We start from the raw sequence: 21335 nt of genomic DNA on the forward strand, positions 1-21335 counted from the left end.
CTCTAAGACTGTTTCTATTACCTCAATGTCTATTTCCATTATCTGATATTCCCATGTCACAATCAATCCATAAAATCAAAGACAAATAATGCACAGTCTACAGGACTAATTTGTAAATTGCCAATTATCTTTCTAATGGATTTTGCTGAATGTTTATTTTTGTCTAAAGATTGACATTTGATCTATAAGGCTCCCCTGCATTGTATATACACTATATAGAGTGATAGGTAAAGCTATTTCATTTTGAAGTTGCCAAATACTTTAAAAGTCTGTAAGTCTCAAAGTCTTCATCATAATCTAGCTAAATTCACTATCAACAAAAACCTGGGAAATCAAATGTAAACTCATTACCTGCCAAAAATCATGCTTGAAGATGATAGAAGGCTTCCAGTACATCTTACTTGCTGGAGCTAATGCAATAAACACAGAGAAAAGGCACATAGCCCTTATTCCCCATACCTGTTTAAAAAGCTTTATTTTTCCTGCAGACAGCAGCTTTGAGCACGGTGATTGAAGAAGCTGCTAAAAGACAGAAGTTAAGCCACTAAGTCTTCCAAAGCAGTCCCTTCCATTATTTTTAAAAGAATATTCCACGGCAGAAGAAAGATATTTCTAAATAGATCACCTCCCACTCACATTTGAGTATTGGCTCCAGCAAGAAACTTGTATCCAAACCTCTGTATCACTGGAAATTACCAAAGGAGCCCAGGCCTGCTATATCTCACTGTCTGCACTTCAGAGGAACTCTCTCAGCCCTACCTCACAGCTCCCAGTCATCACAACTGCATCTCCCATATTTGTAAGAAAGATCATGACCTACTTGTGCTCCAGGGACGGTCAAAGAATCATGGGAGATGTTTGCTGTTTTAAAAGAGTTTCTGCTAGAAGACGTTTCTCCTGGTGACAGTATTATGCCACAATCCCTCTCCCCTTTACATGATCCACACTCTTTTAATATGATTGTGATGAACTAAATATTTGATTTCATCATACAACCCAGTAAATGGAGTCTCTCTTGTCAGCAACTAGATAAATTTAATGGTCTGAAAATGTTTGTCTTCTACCCCTCATATTCCCTCTGCTGCCTAGCCCTGCTAGAAACTACATTTTGCTTTAGTTAGTCTTGAAATTCATAGATGAGACAGTATCTTCCCATGCAGTGGTATCTTATCAAGTTACCAATTATCACAGAATGATAGGGGTTTGAAATGGATCTCTCATTACTCTTTCTTTTATTCTGTCTGTCCTATCATTCACCCTGAAGTCAGTGGTATACCCAGCCTGAATCAACATGCCAAATATCTCCTTCATTACTTGGGACCAGAAAATCTGGGTTGAAGACTGCCGATATTTGTCCTTTGAAAACAGCATGCAAAGAGGTAGAAAGTCCTTCTAGGTAAGAAAAAGCAATTGTATAAAAAGTCAACAGATGTTCTTTCATTTAAGACTGCATTAACCAGAACTGGTAATTTTGTACTGAAAATATTTTCCAGATTACTACAAAGAAAATAAGTTGCTGTCATTGTGAAGGCTTTTGAAAGCCTTTTTGGTGCAATTTCTGCAATTGTTAAGGACAGAAGATTGGTAAGTGTTTGGCACTAAAAATAACGTCAAAAGGATACTTATAACAAGTATCCTTTCTTCTACTTGATAAAGTCACATATGAGCAAACAACCCAGGAAATATCCTTCACTGACATTAAAATAACAACACTTGGTTCTGTGATTTCTCTGTGGAATCAAACTACATTATGTACTATATATTCTGAATATAATTAACATTTTGATTTCCCCAGGATAGAAATTAGAACCAGGACAGAATTTCCTTGCTGCATACCACAAGTCATCATACATAAATGTGGCCAAATCTTTACAGCTATCTTTTAAATTTGTTTCATTAATAGTTACAGATTTTTTGAGACATCAGGCTGTAGGAACTGGGTCCTGGTAAGTAATCTGGGTCCTCTGTGCTTATTTACAAAAGATTTTATATTTATTTCTGTCTTGTTGACTTCCATGGGCAGAACATGAAATAAGAGTACAATTTGGTTGCTTAGTATGCCATCTTCCATTCCATTTCTCTCAACATATATACAACTTATCACTGACGTTATATTAAGTCAACAAAAGCTACAGAAAGACCTACATAAAAATATAATACAGAAGAAGTTTTTTGAAATGGCAGACTCTTGTATGCAGTCTAAGAACATGGTCAGACATCATGCTTCAGCTATCCTCACCCCCTTTTTTAAAAAAATTATTGCCCCCCATATCTGACAGCACAAGTGTAACAATACATCTTAAACCTGATACTGCCAAAACAATCTGATTCACCTTCAAGATATTTTAGAGTAGGGGGATTTCTGCTGAACTCTTTACACAGATCAAGATTAGGGGTCATGGGTATGTGCAGTTATGCTATCAGATGAATCAGGGTAGTTGGTTCAGCTGGCCTAAAAGGTCAACATAATAACCAAAATAACAACCAACATAATCCTACTTCAGACCAAGCTTTACCTTGTCATTTGGTTTAGAAGTCCTACTTTCCTACTTAGAATTAAACACTTGAATTACCAGAATACAGAAGTTATACTTTTAATATATAATCACACCTTCCAGATGGAATGACATAGCCAATTTATTTTGAATTCTGTTTTTAAAGGGTATCATGGGTTCTGAGGAGCACAGTACAGATCTCTATTTGTTGGGATAAAATTGTGAAATGTAAAAAATACAAATATTTGCATTATGAATTATTACAGACCACTGAATAAAATATTAAAATAATTTAAGACTCACTTTAGACTGCCTAAAATGTTGTAGAAAAAATACCACCACCTTAATTCAGGAGTCTTTTTTACTGAATAATTAACAGCTTCAACAAATCTATTTTCACTGAAAGAATTTTTAATTCAAAAGACAGAGCAAGACATAAATGCTTTAGCACAACAGCTGTAGTAATTACAGTACAATTTCAATGTAAAATGATTACCATCTCAGTGGTTCTGAAGAAAGTATATAGTACATGTAATGTATATGACAATGTAAAAATATGAATAGGGCTTTTATTTAAAATTGCAATACTGCGATTAAAATGAAGAAAAAAAATAGGAGATGCTAGAATCTATGTTATGTGCAAAACTAACTTCTGGCATTTTGAATTGTTAAAAATAAATGTTCTGATGATGAATTGCCAAGTCAAAGTACTTCAAAGTAGGTCTTGATAACGAGAAGTAGAACATTAGAAAAGCTTAAACCCATATGAGAGCTGTATAAATGTTTAAAAGAGTAAAGAATCAAGCAGGTGAACTTTTCCCCTATATTCTTTAAGAATGATGATAAATAGGATGAAATGTAACACAACCATTCTTATTTACACATGCAAGCTTGATCTAGGAATTGTCATATGAGAAACTAAATTTTAATTAAGATCAGGAAAGAAACTGAAATTCACTGCCTGTCTTTGAATAGCTCCGTCTTTGAATAGCTCCATCTTTGAATACTTCAGGGTGAGTAGAACTAGACAGAAACAAGTCCATGGAGCTCATCAGGAAGAGTATTTCCAAAAAAGTTATTCTTGAACAATACAACATTAAGCCCATTATCTAGCATATAGTATATATGGGCTATATGCATATTGGTTTTGGTTCTGGAAACAGTTGCAACACAAACTGTATCAAACCGAATAAAAAATAATTTGTAGTCAATGCCTGGTATACAGCTGCCATTTTCCTCAGCCTGCAAAGTGTCTGGCACTTAAATATTCAGGGTTCAGGCTTTGTAGGTCTGGGAAGGTAAACCAGGTTAAAGGCCATTCCTTAGTTGCTGGTGTTTTCTTTGCCTTAATTCAGGCTACCCATAAGAGTTTCCCCTATTCCTTGCACATTTAATAAAACCCGAGTAATAGACTGTGAAAGCGTTATGCAGAAAGTAGCAAACTGCAGCCTTGCTCTAATCTAGAGGACACCATGAGGAGACAGGCCGCTATCCTTACCACAGAACTGTCTAGCACACAGGACTTTGATGAGTTTGGTTCTTTCCTCTTACACATCCCACAAAGATCTTTAACTCATCTGTCCCAATAAGATGTACTAACCCCAACTGCTGTTCACATTGTCTTGCCTGGTTTGAAAACACGATATTAAACCAACTTGATTATCAGCTTATTCTCTAAAAAGTGGCAATATTTTAATAGCTTCCAATTTGTTGATGTTCCAGGTTTGAAGTGGAGCACGCCTCAGCAGCAGTCCAGAATCTATTACCAAAAGTGTTACTTTTGTCTTGTTTTTTTTTAACTTAGAAAATTTATCATAGACTGTAATTCACCTCCAATATATTACTTTAATCTTTCGTTCTTCCTCATATATGTAGCTGACTGTAATTTGCCTGTTTATATATACTTTACACATACTATAAGCAGACAAGACTGAAAATTCAGAACGTAGTGCTCAAACTGATCATGACAATATTTAGAGAATATTCGTGATCAGAATAACATGGAAATTATACTAATTCATCGAGATTTTGCAGCAGATAACATTTTACTTAACATCTCTATATTATCAAGTGAAAGAAAACATAACACAAAAGATATCTCTCAGCCTGAATGGATTACAGCAGAATTTTTCAGAATAGGCCATGTTTCTCACAGAAGAGACCTGTTTGCTTCTTTGTTGTAGAAAGAATGTTCTTTAAATAATGATCACTCAGTTCTAAGGAGCTACACGGTTGTACAGCTGGCTCTGCTAACTAGAGCATCAGATCCAGCACCCTCTCCTAAGGCAAAGTACATGGACTGTGCCTTATAAAGCACCTCTTGTGCTCTTGTGGCAAAAAAAAACCCCACTAAAAATAATTCTTAGGCTTTCTGTCCAACACAATGACCATCTTTCTTAGTTATTAAACGATGCACTCCTCCATTACTTTCTAAAAAAAGTCCTACACTGATTTTAAAATTAACCACATAACTATATTCATCCAGCTATATTTAATTACTTGTAAAATTGCTCAGAAATGTTGTTTGTTTTCTACACAAATACTATAACAGAAAGAGCTTTCAGCTGGAAAATTACAGAGCTTCTAAGCAAGCAGTGGTTTGTAAGAAAATTTCAAAACCGGCTTTTAATAACATAAAATTCTGTTCTTAACGTTTGTGCCTTTCTAGGACTCAGAAATTAAAATTTGAATTCTTCAAGGTGATGACAGTACGACATCCCTAAATATACTCTTCTAGGGACATGAAATCTAACCTGAAAAGTTCAGCTCCCCTATGGTCATGACTAACATAATTGCTAAATTGTGCTTATTTTTCATAGCTCCACTGAATGAATCACTATCCTTCAGTCTCTGCAAAGCCTTGACATTCCTTTCAAGTAAGAACCTGGCTACATTTTAATTTCAATATAGAAAACTAGTGAAGTTCTTGATTCAATGGTATAAGATAATGTTTGTTGCACTCTTACTAAGGGTTTAGGAAAACCTTGTATGTATAAAAAAATCAAAATAGGCAGAAAAACAGTTGTTAGAAAGTGTAATTACATACTGTGGTTTGCCTGTCATATTCTCACACAATACATGGCTTTGTTTTCCTTTGCTTTTGAGATTCTCCTATTTCAGCATATTTTTACTGGAATCTTCAGTTTTGATATCAAATTATTCACTTTAATCTAACATAGCATTACTCAGAGAAGTAAGCCAGTAGTTTGCCCAAGAAAAACAAGGCAGCTTTAATACAGTAGTGATCGATCTAGGCATTGGTCGTGAGGGAGCGTTTACCTGAATACCATAGAGAAATACTAGAGCAAAGCATACAGGGGGTAAATTTCATAAAATCAAAGAAAATGAGAAAGTACCTTATTCCATAGTCTCCTACCAATATATTGCTTTCACCTGCAGATATCTACATAATGTCTTGAGTATGCAATGCAGGACGTTCTTGAAGGGATAATGGTGAAAGGAAAACTAAGTGCAAAGCTAATCAGCAGTTCAGTTCTGGTGAACGTGGTTTTGCGTGTGTGCCTTGATCAAGCAAACCACAAAAATAAGAACTCAGGGTTAATGAGAGTGTTTACAGCCTGTTTGACTGTGATCATTGGGACGAAAAGTCTCTCAGATTTTGTTGCTGTTACAGATTGAGAATAGTCAACGTTAGAGTGCAGTTTCACCCTGGAAAGATAATGTGAAAATGACAGCAAATCAGATGGATATCACCTTTTTGGGAGGCCACCACCCTTTTCTAGGTCAGCAAATGACAGTAACTGCTAAAGACTGTCTATGTGCTTATATGGCTTGAATACAGGGTCAGGACTGTGGTTGGCTCTCCGCTATGCAATGTTCAATAACACTATATTTGACCATACTAGGAAGTGAGTCTTCTAAGCCATTTTATATCTATCTCAGCTCATTATTTCTGTGGGTTTTTGCATTTTCTTAATGCCGTATTTTATGATTATTGATGACTAGAAATTCAATTGTAAGGAACATTAAAGGAACTTGGGGACTCTAGGCAATTTTTAAGTTGATTCAAGGAATCAAGGATGTAATTCAGAAAGATGTGTGAGATTTCAGTGTTAACATTATCCTGAGATTTCAATTTTGTGCATTTATACATACACAAACAAAGAGAGAGAAAAAATCAACCATATTTCATACTATAGTGAGGATACACCTCAAAAAAAAACTGTGGAAAAGGAAAAGGATTGCAAAACACTTCACTGGAAGGTAAAGACACAGCTGGAAACTTTGCTCCAGTTTATTAAAAACTTTGTAGTGAGAAGTTGTTAGAGGTATTCCCATATATAAATAAATTAAATACACATTGAATTAGAAAAGGTGCATTCCCCATGAGGCTGGGGGGGTCAACCTAAGCAACAAAGAGATCTAAATCTAGCTTTTTAACATTTAAGGCAAATGCAACAGTTGTTAAAAGATGGATTTGCTTCCTTTTTTACGAAACCTGTGTTGAAATGCCTGATTGATTAACCGAGAGCATGCAAGAAGACACGTTAAAGCCCCCCTCTATCATAGTCAGCCAAGGAATATGAATGAAATGTGAACAACCCAGAATAGAGAAACTGACACTTAATACAGTAACTAAAATCGCAAAAATTATTATTTATTTTTATGGAGAAACTTGCCTAAGTCTCAATAATGTGAAATTAAAGTGAGACGTGGGAACAGCTAACAGTTATGAAGAAGCAGGTATACATACACCAAAAAGGTATGATCCATGCCATAACTGTTTGGAGAATAAAGGTCTATAAGTATTTTGTATCATTTTTCTATTTATCTTCATTTTTTATTATCTCTGAAATTTGCTGTCTGACAAATGTGATTCTAATTTTGCATAGATCAGCACATATCTTAAAATACTGCTGATATTTACTGTTCGATAAATGTTAATGAATTTTACATGAAGAATAAATGTAAGTAAAATCAATGTAATAATTTTCCTCCTGTAGATCCTAGATCAGGTACTAAAGAAAGGCATTTGTATTACAGTGAATCGGATTTAATGTGAAGTTAATCCAGGTAGTAATTTAAAGTATGCTTTGCCATAAAATAACTGTTTTCTACTCTTGTTTGCAAAATGTACTAGTATATAAATACTCGCTTAAGCTTTTCATTCACTATGATTATCATTTTGAGGTCATGCCAGCTGCATTTAGTTTAAATTTTAATCCAGAATAGTAAATCTCAGACACTCTTCTGGAATACTCTTACTAAAGTTCAAATGGGAGCACCATTAAATGAACAAACACAAAACAGCCAAGTAAGATATTCTTCCAGTACAAAGAAATAAACCATTTCAAAACTGATTTCACAGAATGGCAACAATAATTCTTGAAGGGGATTAATCAAAAGAAGATCTAATTGTTTTGTGCTATTAGAGTTGGAAGCAGTTACTCAACCACAGTTATTCTGCTAGATTCTGATATATTGAAAAAGGAGATCTTGGCACCTCAACCACAAACATGATTACAGAAATGACATAAAAATTTACTAAACTTTCATGACCTCATTTATACTATCTAGTTGTCTGACATGGGTTTCAATTATTTTTGCAGCAGAAGGAATTAATTCCACTCAGAGGCAGAAGAGGTTAATATGCAGATACATATTTGATCATAGATTGATGTGAGCCCCCATATCTGACAACATAATTTAATCATGGGAATAATTCCTGTGTGAGGCAGATTTCTGAGTTTTACCCCTGTGGCTTATCACCTCTGGTTACAACCAGGCTGTCCTAACATTTTAAGGCCAAAAATCCAGGCTGCATTCTTTTTCATTAACTATATTAACCTCACAAGACTAACCACATTGTACATCTACAGACCCTTTTTTTTCTGAATCCTATGAAAGTTATTCAGATTTTTTTAAAAAACAGTCAGTACTTGTGGTTCAATTTAGCCCAAAGATAAATAATTGCAAGTGCAAAGATTACAGCAATAAAACCTTTATCTTTTCCTCTGCTTTGCCATTCATCTTTCCATTTATTCCAGATTGCCTCCACCTCTGACCGAACACAGGCTCTTCCCTGCTCTCTCCATGTATTCCTGCCAGGGCTCATGGATGCCCACTGTCCACTTCCATGTTCTAGTCATGACCTTTAACGTATCTAGCATTTCCTCTAACCTTGGGGCCAGGCATGTGAAAGACAAACTTCACCCCTGTAGGCCTTCCTTCACTTAGGTCCCTTGATACTTTTGCTCTAAACTGGGCTTGGTCCTCTCTAGTTTTGTTTCTTGGTGGTTTGCTATTTTTCTTGCCATTCAACTCCCTGCACTCAAACTGACGTGCCAAAGGGCTGAACTGAGGAGTACCAGCATTAAGAGGGCACTTTCCCTCAGCTTGTCTTTCATCTACAAAATATACTACACAAAACTGTATAGCTCACATAGTGAGGAATTTTATTAATACACAGTTACAGTTTAATTTTAGATGTATGATTTGACGAAATTTTTTCGAATGCTTATCTAGAACGGTATGAAAGTAAAACTCTTGCAAGTATATAACAGTCGAGTCACTAGGCAAGGAAGCTTCCTACAGACTACTCTTGAGTCCTGTCTGAATGATGATAGAGGTATTTATTTTCAATATTTACTTGATGCAAAGCAAGTAATTATGAAATATTGTATGTTCTCTAAGACTGAAGGAAACTATGTCCTCACTCTATGTCATCTCTCTGCAATATAATGCTTATGTCAGTAATGGTGTTAGTCATCACAGGTCAGAATTTTAGTTGGCATGAATCCCACAGAACACAGTGGAGTTACATCAGTTTACATGAGCACACATGTTTTCTGATGCATTTTGGTATAATGGCATGAAGACAAAATCAGTGTTTTCTAGGTGAAGACTACACGCACTGAATTTTTATTAGTTCAGCCTGTATTAAAATTTTCATTACAAAGCCATTAAACAACTTTAATTATGAAGACAGGTAAGAAGAGTTGTTTAGAAATGCATGAATACCTCATGCATATAGTAAAGATATATGGATTAACAGTTCATGAAAGATAGTTTACTGCTGTCACCAATGAAGCACAATTCATGCTTCAGATGCACTTAGTTCATTTATAATGCTCTCCAGCAACGTTTCAGACCTGAAAATACAAAAAAAAACGTAAATCATATGGTTTAAGACAGTAAATCCTGCAGTATATCTGCTTTTCACTACAGGCCTAGCTGACAAAGATTCAAGATGGGTGCCTTTGAAAATCACCAGCACGAGCAGAGCTATGGTGGTGTCCCACAAAGCCAATGCAGCAGGCAGCTGAGCCAAGCAACTGGTGTCAGCAAGGTAGGACCCTGGGACTCGCGAGACAGAACAGCTCTCCCATGCAAAGATGGATTCATTATTTAAGTATTTCTCAAACAACACAAGTACCATGCTGTCTTGCAACTTAGCACTAAACTTCACTGAGAACAACCTTTCCTTTCCTCACCACTATTCTTGTTACTTACCCAGAACCAACTTGATCAGGATAGCAGGTTTCTGTTGTGATGCTGGTTTTTTTTCAGCAATGTAGCCTCTTTCAAGTTCCAAATTATAAATTGAGTACATGGCACAGTTATTTTGAAATGGCATGAAATATTCTAAGAGGAAAACACATCTTTAACAAATAAATAATTATTTTAATTCCCAGTCCTTTTATGCACACTACTCCGTTTAACTCCAACAGATTTTTACCAGCAGAAGGCTTCAGAATTATGTCTTAAACTACCAATTTTAGGTGTCTCATAAAGCAATCCAAATTTTCCTTTCTTTGATGGTGGTGGAATAAATGCTACCTTAAACATCACTGTGTTTTTCAGTAGCATCCTTTATAATTTATAACCCGTGCATTTAATACATGTAAGGTCTAGGTCTGCTTCAGAAATTATAATTACTTTTTCTTCAGATTTGCTTCAACATTTTCTTGTGATGAATAAGGCAGTTTCTGAGTTGCCTTTATGAATCTTGTCATCACTTCCCAATCCCACATTTGTAAAACTGTGGCACTTTTCCAAAACATATTGTCTCATAAATCTTATTCAAACAGAAAAATCTTTAAACAGTATTTTGTGGACCTACATCAGTGAATGAACATGGAAATTTTGCTTTTATAAACAGGATTATAAGAACCCCATAAAAGTCAGTTAAGAGGTTTTTCAGACCTTTTAGAGATTTTGAGTTTTAAAAAGAAACTAAGATAAATATGTCATGATAATCCTATTCACAACACCTATAGAACCTCTGTTTATTAGACCTGTCATTGCATTTAATTAGCTGCTCGTAATTATTAAAAAGATAAACACTGTTGTAAGATGGATTCATGGTAGCGCGTACTCTCTATTAATAAAAAAATGTCCTTGCGGTTCCTCTACTGTTGGATTAGACAGTATAATTATGTGTTCTGCCAGATAATTTTCCAGCATCCTCCTATAGAAATGGACTGGTTTTATTTAGCTGCTAGATTTAGCTATCAATCTAAAATTTAAAATGAGAATGTCTAATTTGGTAGTAATCACAGTAAACCAACATGTTACAGTGGTTCTCCTAGTCACATGTTGTATTCCACATTCAGATTTTACACCATCTCAATATTTAATAAAGTTTACATTTAATGCTATTCGCTTTCATATTACTTAACACAGTAAACAAAACCACAAAAACTTCCTTAGACCTTTCAATATATCCCAGAAAGAAAACAAAAAATAAGCAATTTCCAAATAATGTACTGGTTATCAAGTAGGCTACAAGTATGGATCTTTTTTCCAACTAAAATTTCACTGAAAATTATACAGTATCAGAAAAGCTTTTGGGTTTGAATAATTAGCATTTTCTTATGAAAAGCAAGCCTTTTTTTTTTTGTCAAAAACCTCTTATCAGTAGAGCACAGAACAGTGGAAGCATTTTGCAGTCACTTTGCTTTTTTCTGAAGGTTTGCAGTGGTACATGAAACAACAGCTTTATGTCTTCGGCAGTTGATTCTCACGTGCATCAGCCTCTGGGCCATCTGATAAGGATTGGTCTGCTCCTCTAAATCAGTAAGTACGTTAGACCTCTGCTTAGCTGACGTAAGTATATATCAGCCAATTCCTGAATGTCTGTTTTATCAGGGAACTCTCAGCAGCCCAACAACAAACAACAGTCCAGTCCTAGTTCCTAGTCTCAATGATTTTATGATCCAGTTCGCTCATGGCCACTCAGACTAGGACACCAGGATGGAATAAGCACCAGGATCTCCAGCTAGGAAAATAAACATATTAACTCATGATTCTGTAGTTTCTTCATGTGCATACTTAAGGCAAGCGGCTCATCTTTTCAGAGAGGAGCAGGTGGTAAAGCATTGACAGAGAAGGAGGAACAAAAATCATATATGTAAAAATTCACAAGGAAAATAAATGAACCTAGTAAGATTTCATTTATGTTCCTTTTTACAAAATTAAATTTCCTCTTAAAGCTAATCAATAAATTATTATCAACATTATTTTAAACCACTGTTGACATGTTTTCAGCTCCACAAAGGGTGACAAATTCTATATTTTAAGCTCAGACCACCTAGTAAGAGCTATTTGCACATAAATATAGATATTATAACTATAATACCTAAGTTAGCTCCAATTCCAAAAGAACAGGAATAATTATCCACTTATATAAATAGATTCAAAATTTAATCTGGTGATCCAGCTGACTCTATGCAGCCAGCTAGAGTGGACACATAAGTGTCATCTCTCTAGAAGAGGACAGATGTCTTATGCAGGAGCCTTTTATCTTGTGCAAACATACCTGATCTAAAGATCTGCTCACCTCAACAGATTTGGATTTCTGCATTTTACACCTCTTGCCAGTAACTGCAATAAATATTAATTACTTAGCAGGTTTTGATCCCATACTATCAATGTATGCTTAGAAGACAAATTTTCTAGACTGGAGTATTGGATGGATTAAAAAAAGATAAAGGTTCTGGAGAACTAAAGCATACTGTAACTACTCCACAGAAATTTTAAAAGTTCCTGAAGGCAGGATGTAGATTTTGTTCCTGTTTTGTTCAGTCATTTTTGACAGAATGATAGAAAATTTCAGCTTCAGTTCTTTATCTCTAGAGAGACACACATCAACTGAAAATATCTACAAATGTCAGAAAGAAACACTGTATTAAATTGCTTGAAGAATCATAACTGGCATGATACCAAAAGATCCCTTGAACTTTAACCTGCCTGTACAGATAGTTGGCCATCAGTATCAGCTGGAGAGGTCATGTAACTGAAAATGTCTGGGACCTTTCCAAGCAAAAACAAAAAAAAAGGACAACTGCTGTCACAGCGAATGAATAATTTTCCCTCCATCTCTTTTTTTTTTTTGAGATGTATTTCTACGTATCATTGTAAAGGAAGCACTTCCAAGGAATTGCATATACCTGATGTACTAGAGGAACTGGCTTCCTCCCATGACCCAACAAGCAGTGCCAGAAGTCACTTTGCTGCCTGCATGCTTTCTCAAGCTAGGTCAGAGGAAAGGAGCCAATCTACAAAGCAATCCAGTCTGTCTTCAGGTTTGAGGTTTGCCATAAGTTTCAGCTCTGATATAATGTTAACATTCCAAATATTAAGAAAACCTGAAATCAGACTTGAAAAAGTAGTAACAAAATGGATAATCAACCTTAGATATGGAAAAAAACCCAACCAACATTCATAATAAAAATATAATTTACCACAACTGCTACTAATATCCATCTCAAATAAGGAAATGCTTAAGTAAGAACTTAATCTTATACTGATTTTGCTCTAAATCCTCAGCATTTAAAGCTGTGCAGCCACAATATTTGTATGTTTGAAAGGCATCTCACTGGAAATGCTTTATGCCGTTTTTCTGTCTTGTTCTCTGAAATAGAAGGAAAAGCAATATAGGCACGTAACTATGGAGAGGATTAAAAGCCAATTAAATATACACAGAATACACCAAAAGAGACAGATTTTTCCCCTTCCATCAGCCAAAAAAGCATATCAACCTCTTTAAAAAGCCAGTGCATATAAATAATGTAGCTGTTTAGGTCATCTGCAAAGCCTTCCATGTAGTAAAGAATTGAATTATAGCTTCCTGTTCTGTTTTTTGTTGTCTTTGGTCAGTACCCAGGTGCATGGAAAAGTTTTCAAAGTAATGTTTATCACTGAAAAAAGAAAATTCTTGAGAGCTACAAACTGGCTAGCTTCTTTAGCAGGAAGAAGAGGATTTGCTTAATGTTGTTCTGGCACACAAACATAAATCTGGTCTCAGAGATAGATGCTATATAATCTAGTCTTTTGCTTCTTTCACAAATTGTATGCTGCCAGAATTGAGAGAAGATTTTACAAGCCCTAAAGTGCAAAGCCTTCTGTGTAAATATACATGTTCATTTTTAGTTATTAGCTCTAAAAGTTGTGTGGCTTTGCTCTTTTAATATTGTGGACAAGACAATCTTTAAATGGTCTGTCATTTATCAAAGTTCCCATCAAGAACAGCTGCTGCATAGCCAGAACTGGAGACTGGAGAACTCAGTCATGTACATTTTACCCACAACAGTAGCAATTACGTGTATAAGCAGTTCCATTAGCATCAAGAGGGAGACGACGTAATTATAGATTTGTACAACTTGGCCTCAGAATAAAACAAGAACAAAACCAGGAACTTAATTTCTGATCAGTCATCTTATACATTAAATATACATTATGCCCATAAACAGGAGGCTCAAATCAGTTATCTAATACAGGCATCTTGCACCATTGGAGATGCCCTGGAGTATCTCACCTGGTCCCCAGCTGCTGCTCCAGAAGAGCGCAGGTGTCCTGCAGGTCCTGTGTCATATCTGCCAGCCCTGGGTGGATGACTCGGGCACCTTTAGGTGTCTCAAATGGCACTAGATGCCTGTATTTGAGCGACTGACTCAAGCCTAGGCTGTCATTTCTTTACAGGTTAAGCAGATATACACTCCTTCAGACAGAAGACATTCAGTTTGAAATCACTGAAATCTACTTGAAGATAAACGGGAGAAGGGTTACATTTCTTCAGAGACAGAGAGTGTGTGGGATGGTGCTACTGCTGCAGTATGACATAAAAAGCCTGGTCTTGTACATGTGTTGTGAGAAGAACAGAAAAAAAAAAAGAGAGAAAGCCAGAGAGACAGAGACAGAGAAAGCGCACATATACTGCAGCCTTCTGAGATGTCGGGAGCACAATTATCCCTCGTTTTGTATCATTTTTCACCTTTTGTGATTATAATGTGGTTTAACAAAGGAGGCCTTGTCATTCACTACTGTGCCCAGGTTTTACCTTGCTTCTCAGTCAAGCGTGAGACATGAGTAACATGCATAGGAAAGCAACATACTTTCTTACACCAAAATCTTTTTACAACACCAGCACGGTATCAAGGAAGCACAGATTAAATCTGCCTCCACTGCTGGACAAATAATGTACTGGCCATAATGTAAATGGGAACCAAATCCATCAGATAAAATGTATGGTATTTTTTTTTTGTGCTGCAGCGTAAGAATCTCCCTCCTCCCCTTTGCCATCTGAGTACAAAATCTTTCCAGTCACCTGCCTCGCCCCTCCAAACCAAGGACATACGCTGTTGTTCCCTGGGGAGACACCAGCTGAGATTTTTTTCTGTCAGCTGTGTGAGATGGTACCTGCCCCCAGGGAACAGGACTGATATCACTGCTCATCACAACCAAAGCTGGAATCCAGTCTCTCACCTGTCCTTCTCATGGCATCTGCTCATTTAACCCTAAAATCCCTCCAAATCATATCCAGATATTTTTATGTGAGGATGGGAAAGGAACTAAAGGACGAACTTGTTTAAAAGTGATGGTTATCTTAAAGACAATTTTCAGAAATGAGATAATAATTAAAGGCTACATAAAGTGATAATATCTTTAAAAATAGCTTATCACTTTACCCTATTTTTTTTAGAAAAAACACACTATAATTTAAAAATATCAGTTTATCATGTTCAGTCACACTTTTTAGGCTTTATGATTGTACCTGAGGTCCAAAACTCCTATTTAATTTACACACCAAGAATATTTTTAGACTTCAAAGTGTATGAGTAAGATGGATACTAAGCTAACACTTATAGTTGGAGAAAAGGAATCAGGGGCTGACAAGAAGTAACTGAATGATTGTCTAAGTGGATAATTACCAGAATATCCTGGCTGGATGTATTGAATCTGCATCTTATGCATTCCCACTCTAATTTATTAAACCAATCAAAGTAACTTTTCCAGGTGGTTTCTGTTTGTAGAATTCACAGACATCTCAACAGTCTCTCTGATATTTACAATGATCATGGTACAAATATCATCCTTAAAGGGACGATCAATACCTTTTTCTTTTTTTAAAGAAAACATTTGTTAATACAATGCCATTTTATCTATTACAGACTAGAAAATTAATGTGTTCAGACTGTAGAAAACGTCTGTGGAATGGATGCAAGTAATTAATTTAGTAGCTTTATATGCTTAAATTGAGACATTCTGGTTTTGAGATTCTCATTGAAGCAGACAGCAGTTCTGTTCTTTTAGCACTATTCACGCAACACTGTACAAAGTGGGAGACAACCATCTTATGCTGCTGTAGAGAGCGCCCAGCTACTAGAAGTTATTTGATTTTGCTTCTGCCGATGGCACTACTATTGGTATATAGAAGTTTTCTCCTAAAAAGTTATTATAAAAGTAATGTAAATAAACACATCCTTCTATCTTTATACCTAATCTATTCCGCTAAAATCAGACTGCCTGCTTTATTTTTTAGGAAACCATCAAAACATACAAAGGGTCTATAAGACAGAGCAAAATAGTGGCGTGGAAATAATTCAGACCCCTGCTTCAGCTCTTTTAAGATCTCAGTGACCCTCTCGTATTTCTTTCCCACTTAAAAGACATCAGAAATGCCACCAGTGCCACACAGCACAGCATTGGGGGTAGCTGCATAACAGAGACTTGGACACAGCTGTCTCAATGCTGAGGCAGAAATAAGTTTAGCCTGTGTTTCTGAGAACACTTGAATTGGCTCTGCTGCAAATCTATAATTGTAATATTTACTTCTTTCCAAAGGAAAGAAGTACTATTTGTTAAATCAGAAAGCTTCATCTGTGAACAATGGAAAATACTACTAAAGTGTACTTTTCAAATAGCGCCAGCTATTTTGCTGCTGAATTGCACAGCATACCATATCACGTCACTGGAGACTAAAATAAAACCTTCCCAGAAACCCAAGTGCCCTATAATACTAATTTTAAGAGACTCCTCAGTTATTCCAAGCAAATGGTTTTATCTAAATTTGGCTATTAATTCCTATAGTCAAACGGATTTTGAAAAAGACTGTATGTTTGGGGTAAACATAAGAAGCAACAGGGAATAATATGTTTTCTGTGTGTACCACATGAGCGAATGTCAGCTGAAAAGTAGAGCTAAAGGTTAAGAGGATTAAGAGGATATTCTTGGGTTTTTTTTGCTTGTGATTCTGCCTTGGCACCAAACTCTCAATAATTATATAAAGACTCCTTAGCCACTCCATGACCTCTGAAGAAGAGTCTCCATAGCAATATGTCTCTGAATGTGTTTCTAGAGGTTAGAAAGTCATTTGTCAGCTGTAAGATCATACTTTCAGTTGTACAAAATACTTCAGAGTTCTCTGTGCTCAAAAAGCCCCAAATAAGTTCAAAGCATCCCAACCTTTTTATGTCAGGACCCATCCATCAGTCTGGAATATTCATTTTATTATAGTTTTGCTTATGCATATGATGCTACTGGCATTACTAAAGTTTAGTCATAATAACAGGTACCAGAAGAAAATAGAAGCAATAGACAGAAAAAGAACCGGTGCAACAGCAGAGGAGTATAATGGTAGTAAAAGTGTATGAAAGTTCCCAGCTCCCTGACCTTTCCTGACTATTTTCTATGGAAAACCTGAGAAGATCGCAGTCTCATCCTGCTGTTTCCTGAGAGAAGAGTAACTGCCACTGTTTAATTAATAGTTAACTGCCCTGGCACTTTTTACATACTTTCTGCTACGAGATGCGTTTATTCATTTGCTGTGAATGAGCCTGTTGAATTGCCTGAAAACCGTCCAATTCAGCCTACGCTGGGACAGGGCAGCTGCAAAGGCCTGAAAGTGCTGAAGTCTTATGTGTCCTGACAGAAGAATTCCCTTCAAGGTCAGGGACACTCATGCCCTGCACATTCCCCAGCCAGAATAATTTCTTCACAGGAAGGTAAAATACAAAAAATTATGTTGGGAGCAAGAGAAAAAAAAACTACAGTTCACATCTTTTACTAACTAAGCAAGGACATTCAGCGCAAGGGAAATTTTTTTCCTTCTCATCTTCACGTCATCTAATATTTCTGTAACTCACGCTTCTTTTAAGCAAGGAGATACAGTATGGCCACATGCCGATAGTTTAAATTATGTCTTAATCTGAACTTTAAACCGTAAAATAAAACCTCGTCTTGTAATTTTTATCCTTTTCAACAAGGACGGGTCATGACATTAAAACTATGAATTTGACCTAGTGATTTTCACATAGAAAGATATGAACCTGAATTGTGCTTGGTTTTAACTTTAGAAAGTATTTATGTAGATGTGCAAATATGGTGATTTTAGGTTACTACGTGCTTTTAGAAAGAATCTAGAATTTTATGGAAGATGTCAGGTCTGATTTTTGAGTTTTCCAAAATCAAAAATAAGTTGCAGCTTAAAAGATGGTTTTCAAAAAAAAAAAAAAAAGCATATGCTCACAGACAAAACATATGTTATGCGAAAGTAACTTTTTGTAGAAACCTTTCGTAAAAATAGAAATCTAACAATCACTGAATGGCTACTCTCAGAAGAAATTGCAGTAATTTTGTCACATTTCATCAGTTAGAATTACAAGTAGAAGATCCTACAGAATCAGCAATGAGGTATTTGTTCATCTTTTATAACCTGCATATTCTGCCCTCACCCAAACCGTGCCACCTTGGAAAGGGTTGCTCTACTGTCAAAATCTTAAAAGCTGTTTCAAGTTAGTCACATCTCCATTAAAAGTTTACTAAGGATTCTACAGAATCCTGCCAATTTCTTATTCCTAGTTAAAGAAAGAGGTTCTGTTAACTTCTCAAAATTTAAATATTGCATATTTATTTGGCTTCTACATTCAGTCTTGTGCAAAAAGCAGCAATTCATATAAATGTAGTAATGAGTCATTCTTCACGTTTTATAATGAACACATGATTAAGAGTTTCTATGCTGTATAGCTAGAACCAGTAGGTTATCTAAATTTCCTAATCTATTTTCCTTTTAATTCATGGAAACTTAAAAAAAACCCCAAACTATTAAAAGTGTTTCAATCCCAAGGCATCTTATTTGGAAACTAACCTAGGAGTAAATTACATATAAACTTGTTTGCCGAGGGCTGTATGAATTTCTATCATCAACGTACTTATTTCTTGTGAGTTAACGTCTTCATTTTTGTCAAGACAGTTTATTTGCATAGAAATTAGCTGTGCTAAAACATTAAGGTACAGAGTGGAAAAGACTAGTAGTGTGGGATTGCATTTGGTAGAATAGGTTATATTTTCATACCACTTTCTATCCAAGGATATTGTGACATTTTATAAACAATTTGAGACTTACACACCAAATTTTATCTCTGTTCTACAAATAGGGATACTGAGGAACATGAGAAGATAGGTGCCAGGGGTCATGGGAAATAGAACGCAACTCTCTTGGCTCACAGGCTTATTCTTGCCACTCTGTGCCCTGTGTTTCTCCCATATGCTGAAAAACCAGCAGGGAGTTAGCTACATTGCCCAAAACTACAGCCTCAATACACCACAGTGACTGACTACTGAAAACTACCTGCCTGGCCAAACCTAATTTTTAGATGAAGTTCAAAATGTTTCCTACTAACACCAGTCCTGATGTTTGCATTCCAGTCTTTAAATCACCTTTCTGCCATACTCTCTGATAAGTTATCTCTATTTTGCTTAACATGGTCACAGTACTCTCTAGCTTAAAAAAAAAAAAAAAAAAAAAAAAAAAAAAAAAGGTTTCGAGGATTTGATTCTGCCAAGCCTATCAGATGATTAAATATGAATGAAGAGCTAACTTTAAATGTTATATTTCATTGCAAAATTCAAACAGAATTCAGTTACATAATTTACATATTTTATTTCCTTACTGAATAGCACAGGCAAATAACAAAAAACAGATTATATTGTAACTGCTACAATACGGTAGATCCATAATATTTGCAGGTAACTAACATTTTCGCTGAAGAAACTACAATACCAATATTAATTATGAAAAATTGAGAAAAAAAAGTTGAAATTTTGAGTAAGGTACTTGATTATAATAATCATTTCACTCCAAAGGGAGTTATTTAATGCAGATTTCTTGTCATTAAATCTAGGATTAATGAATATAGAAAGTGCATCAGCTTGAAAAAAATAAAAAAGTAAATTTTTCTTTGACTTTGCTCATTAGTATTCTGCCTTTTCTTTAAAATGCAGTAGCTCAAGAGCTCAAGTAGTCCAAGAAAGACAAATTTATTACTCAATGCAAAGGAATTTCAAGGATATAAAATGTACATGGCAATAATCTGATTGGAAACTATGGTATATTTTCATTCAATATATTTATAATATTGGAAAATAAAATGGGTAAGCCACATATAACCATCGAAGTGTCATAAATCTGTAAAGTCAGTCTTTTCACTATAAGAAAATCACCCTTATTATCTTTCCTAAATCTTAAATTAAAGACAGATGATTCTAGAGTGCCAGAAACCATAACCAGTCTGACAAAAAAGCATTGATTTTTAGCTGCATCATGTTCAAAATAATCATGATGTGGTACTCCAGTTCTCAGAAAATTCATGGAACTGATGATAACTCTCCAATATTGCAAAATACAAATTACTCTCATGAAAGCTGGGGTCATTTGAATATATGTGCACATACAGAGATAATGACTGGAGACCATCCTTGTGTCCAAGTGATGTTTAGCTATATAACTCAGTGCTGCTGTTTGTTACCAAAGTGACTTTTTTTAGCTAGTAAAATAAGCAAGCATAACAGGATTTTTTTTAATTTACAAATCATTTTATAAGTGTTATGCTCAAAAACACAATAATGCTCGATGTTTCATTTTTCTCAAACCACATGAGAATAATTGTCCGATGTTTTCAAAGTTCTTGCACAGGATGAGATAAATACTTCGGTATCATTAAACGACACATACACTAATTTTCTTTAATCTCCCTTCCTAAACTTGCCTCTTACACAATGATTGAATTCCCATCACCACTTCTGCCTCTTAGCAAACTGCAACACTAGGCCACAGTTACTGCCTTTTATTTATAAGTACTTAAACAGGTTGCCATATTTTGTGTTAGATGTTCAGAGTTGTATTGATGCCAAGATTTGCTTTCATAATGTAAAAAGCAATTTCGTTATGCAGAAATAAAATTGCTTGGAAAGCCACTGGGAGGGAGGCCACATGTAATATTACAAAACTTCTGAGAAAGAGCGAGCCCATTTGCGGTTAAACAGGACAAACAGCTCCACAGCAGAGAATGAACGGATGGTGTTTCCCATGTGCAATATTTACAGTATTTACAATTATTTACTACTAACCTCAGAAGCATTCTCAAAGCATACTTTTAAAAACATTTACTTTTCTTTTAGTATTTACATGCCAATGATAGGAACCCCACTGAAAGGTACTGATGAAGAAACTCTGATTATTTAGCTACATTTTTCTTTTGAAAAATCTCCACAATTTATTGCTCTCAAATCTTGTCTCCATCTATAAATAAACTCCACAGA

At 35.5% G+C, this 21335-nt stretch overlaps 1 protein-coding gene across 4 annotated transcripts in view; it reads right to left on the reverse strand.

Annotated features, from left to right (window-relative positions):
- Window positions 1-21335, reverse strand: part of PDE1A (phosphodiesterase 1A) — a 165597-nt gene that overhangs the window by 67748 nt on the left and 76514 nt on the right. The window contains exon 1 of one of the 4 annotated variants that reach the window (XM_064451755.1): window positions 14275-14554. The exons of the other annotated variants lie outside the window; for them this stretch is intronic. Within the exon in view, the coding sequence (XP_064307825.1) occupies window positions 14275-14330 (56 nt within the window). The 5' untranslated portion in view covers window positions 14331-14554. Of the gene's footprint in view, window positions 1-14274; window positions 14555-21335 lie in introns of those variants that run through there. 4 annotated transcript variants of the gene reach the window in all.

The sequence above is a fragment of the Phalacrocorax carbo genome, chromosome 5 (assembly GCF_963921805.1).
Source record: "Phalacrocorax carbo chromosome 5, bPhaCar2.1, whole genome shotgun sequence".
NCBI lineage: Eukaryota > Metazoa > Chordata > Aves > Suliformes > Phalacrocoracidae > Phalacrocorax > Phalacrocorax carbo.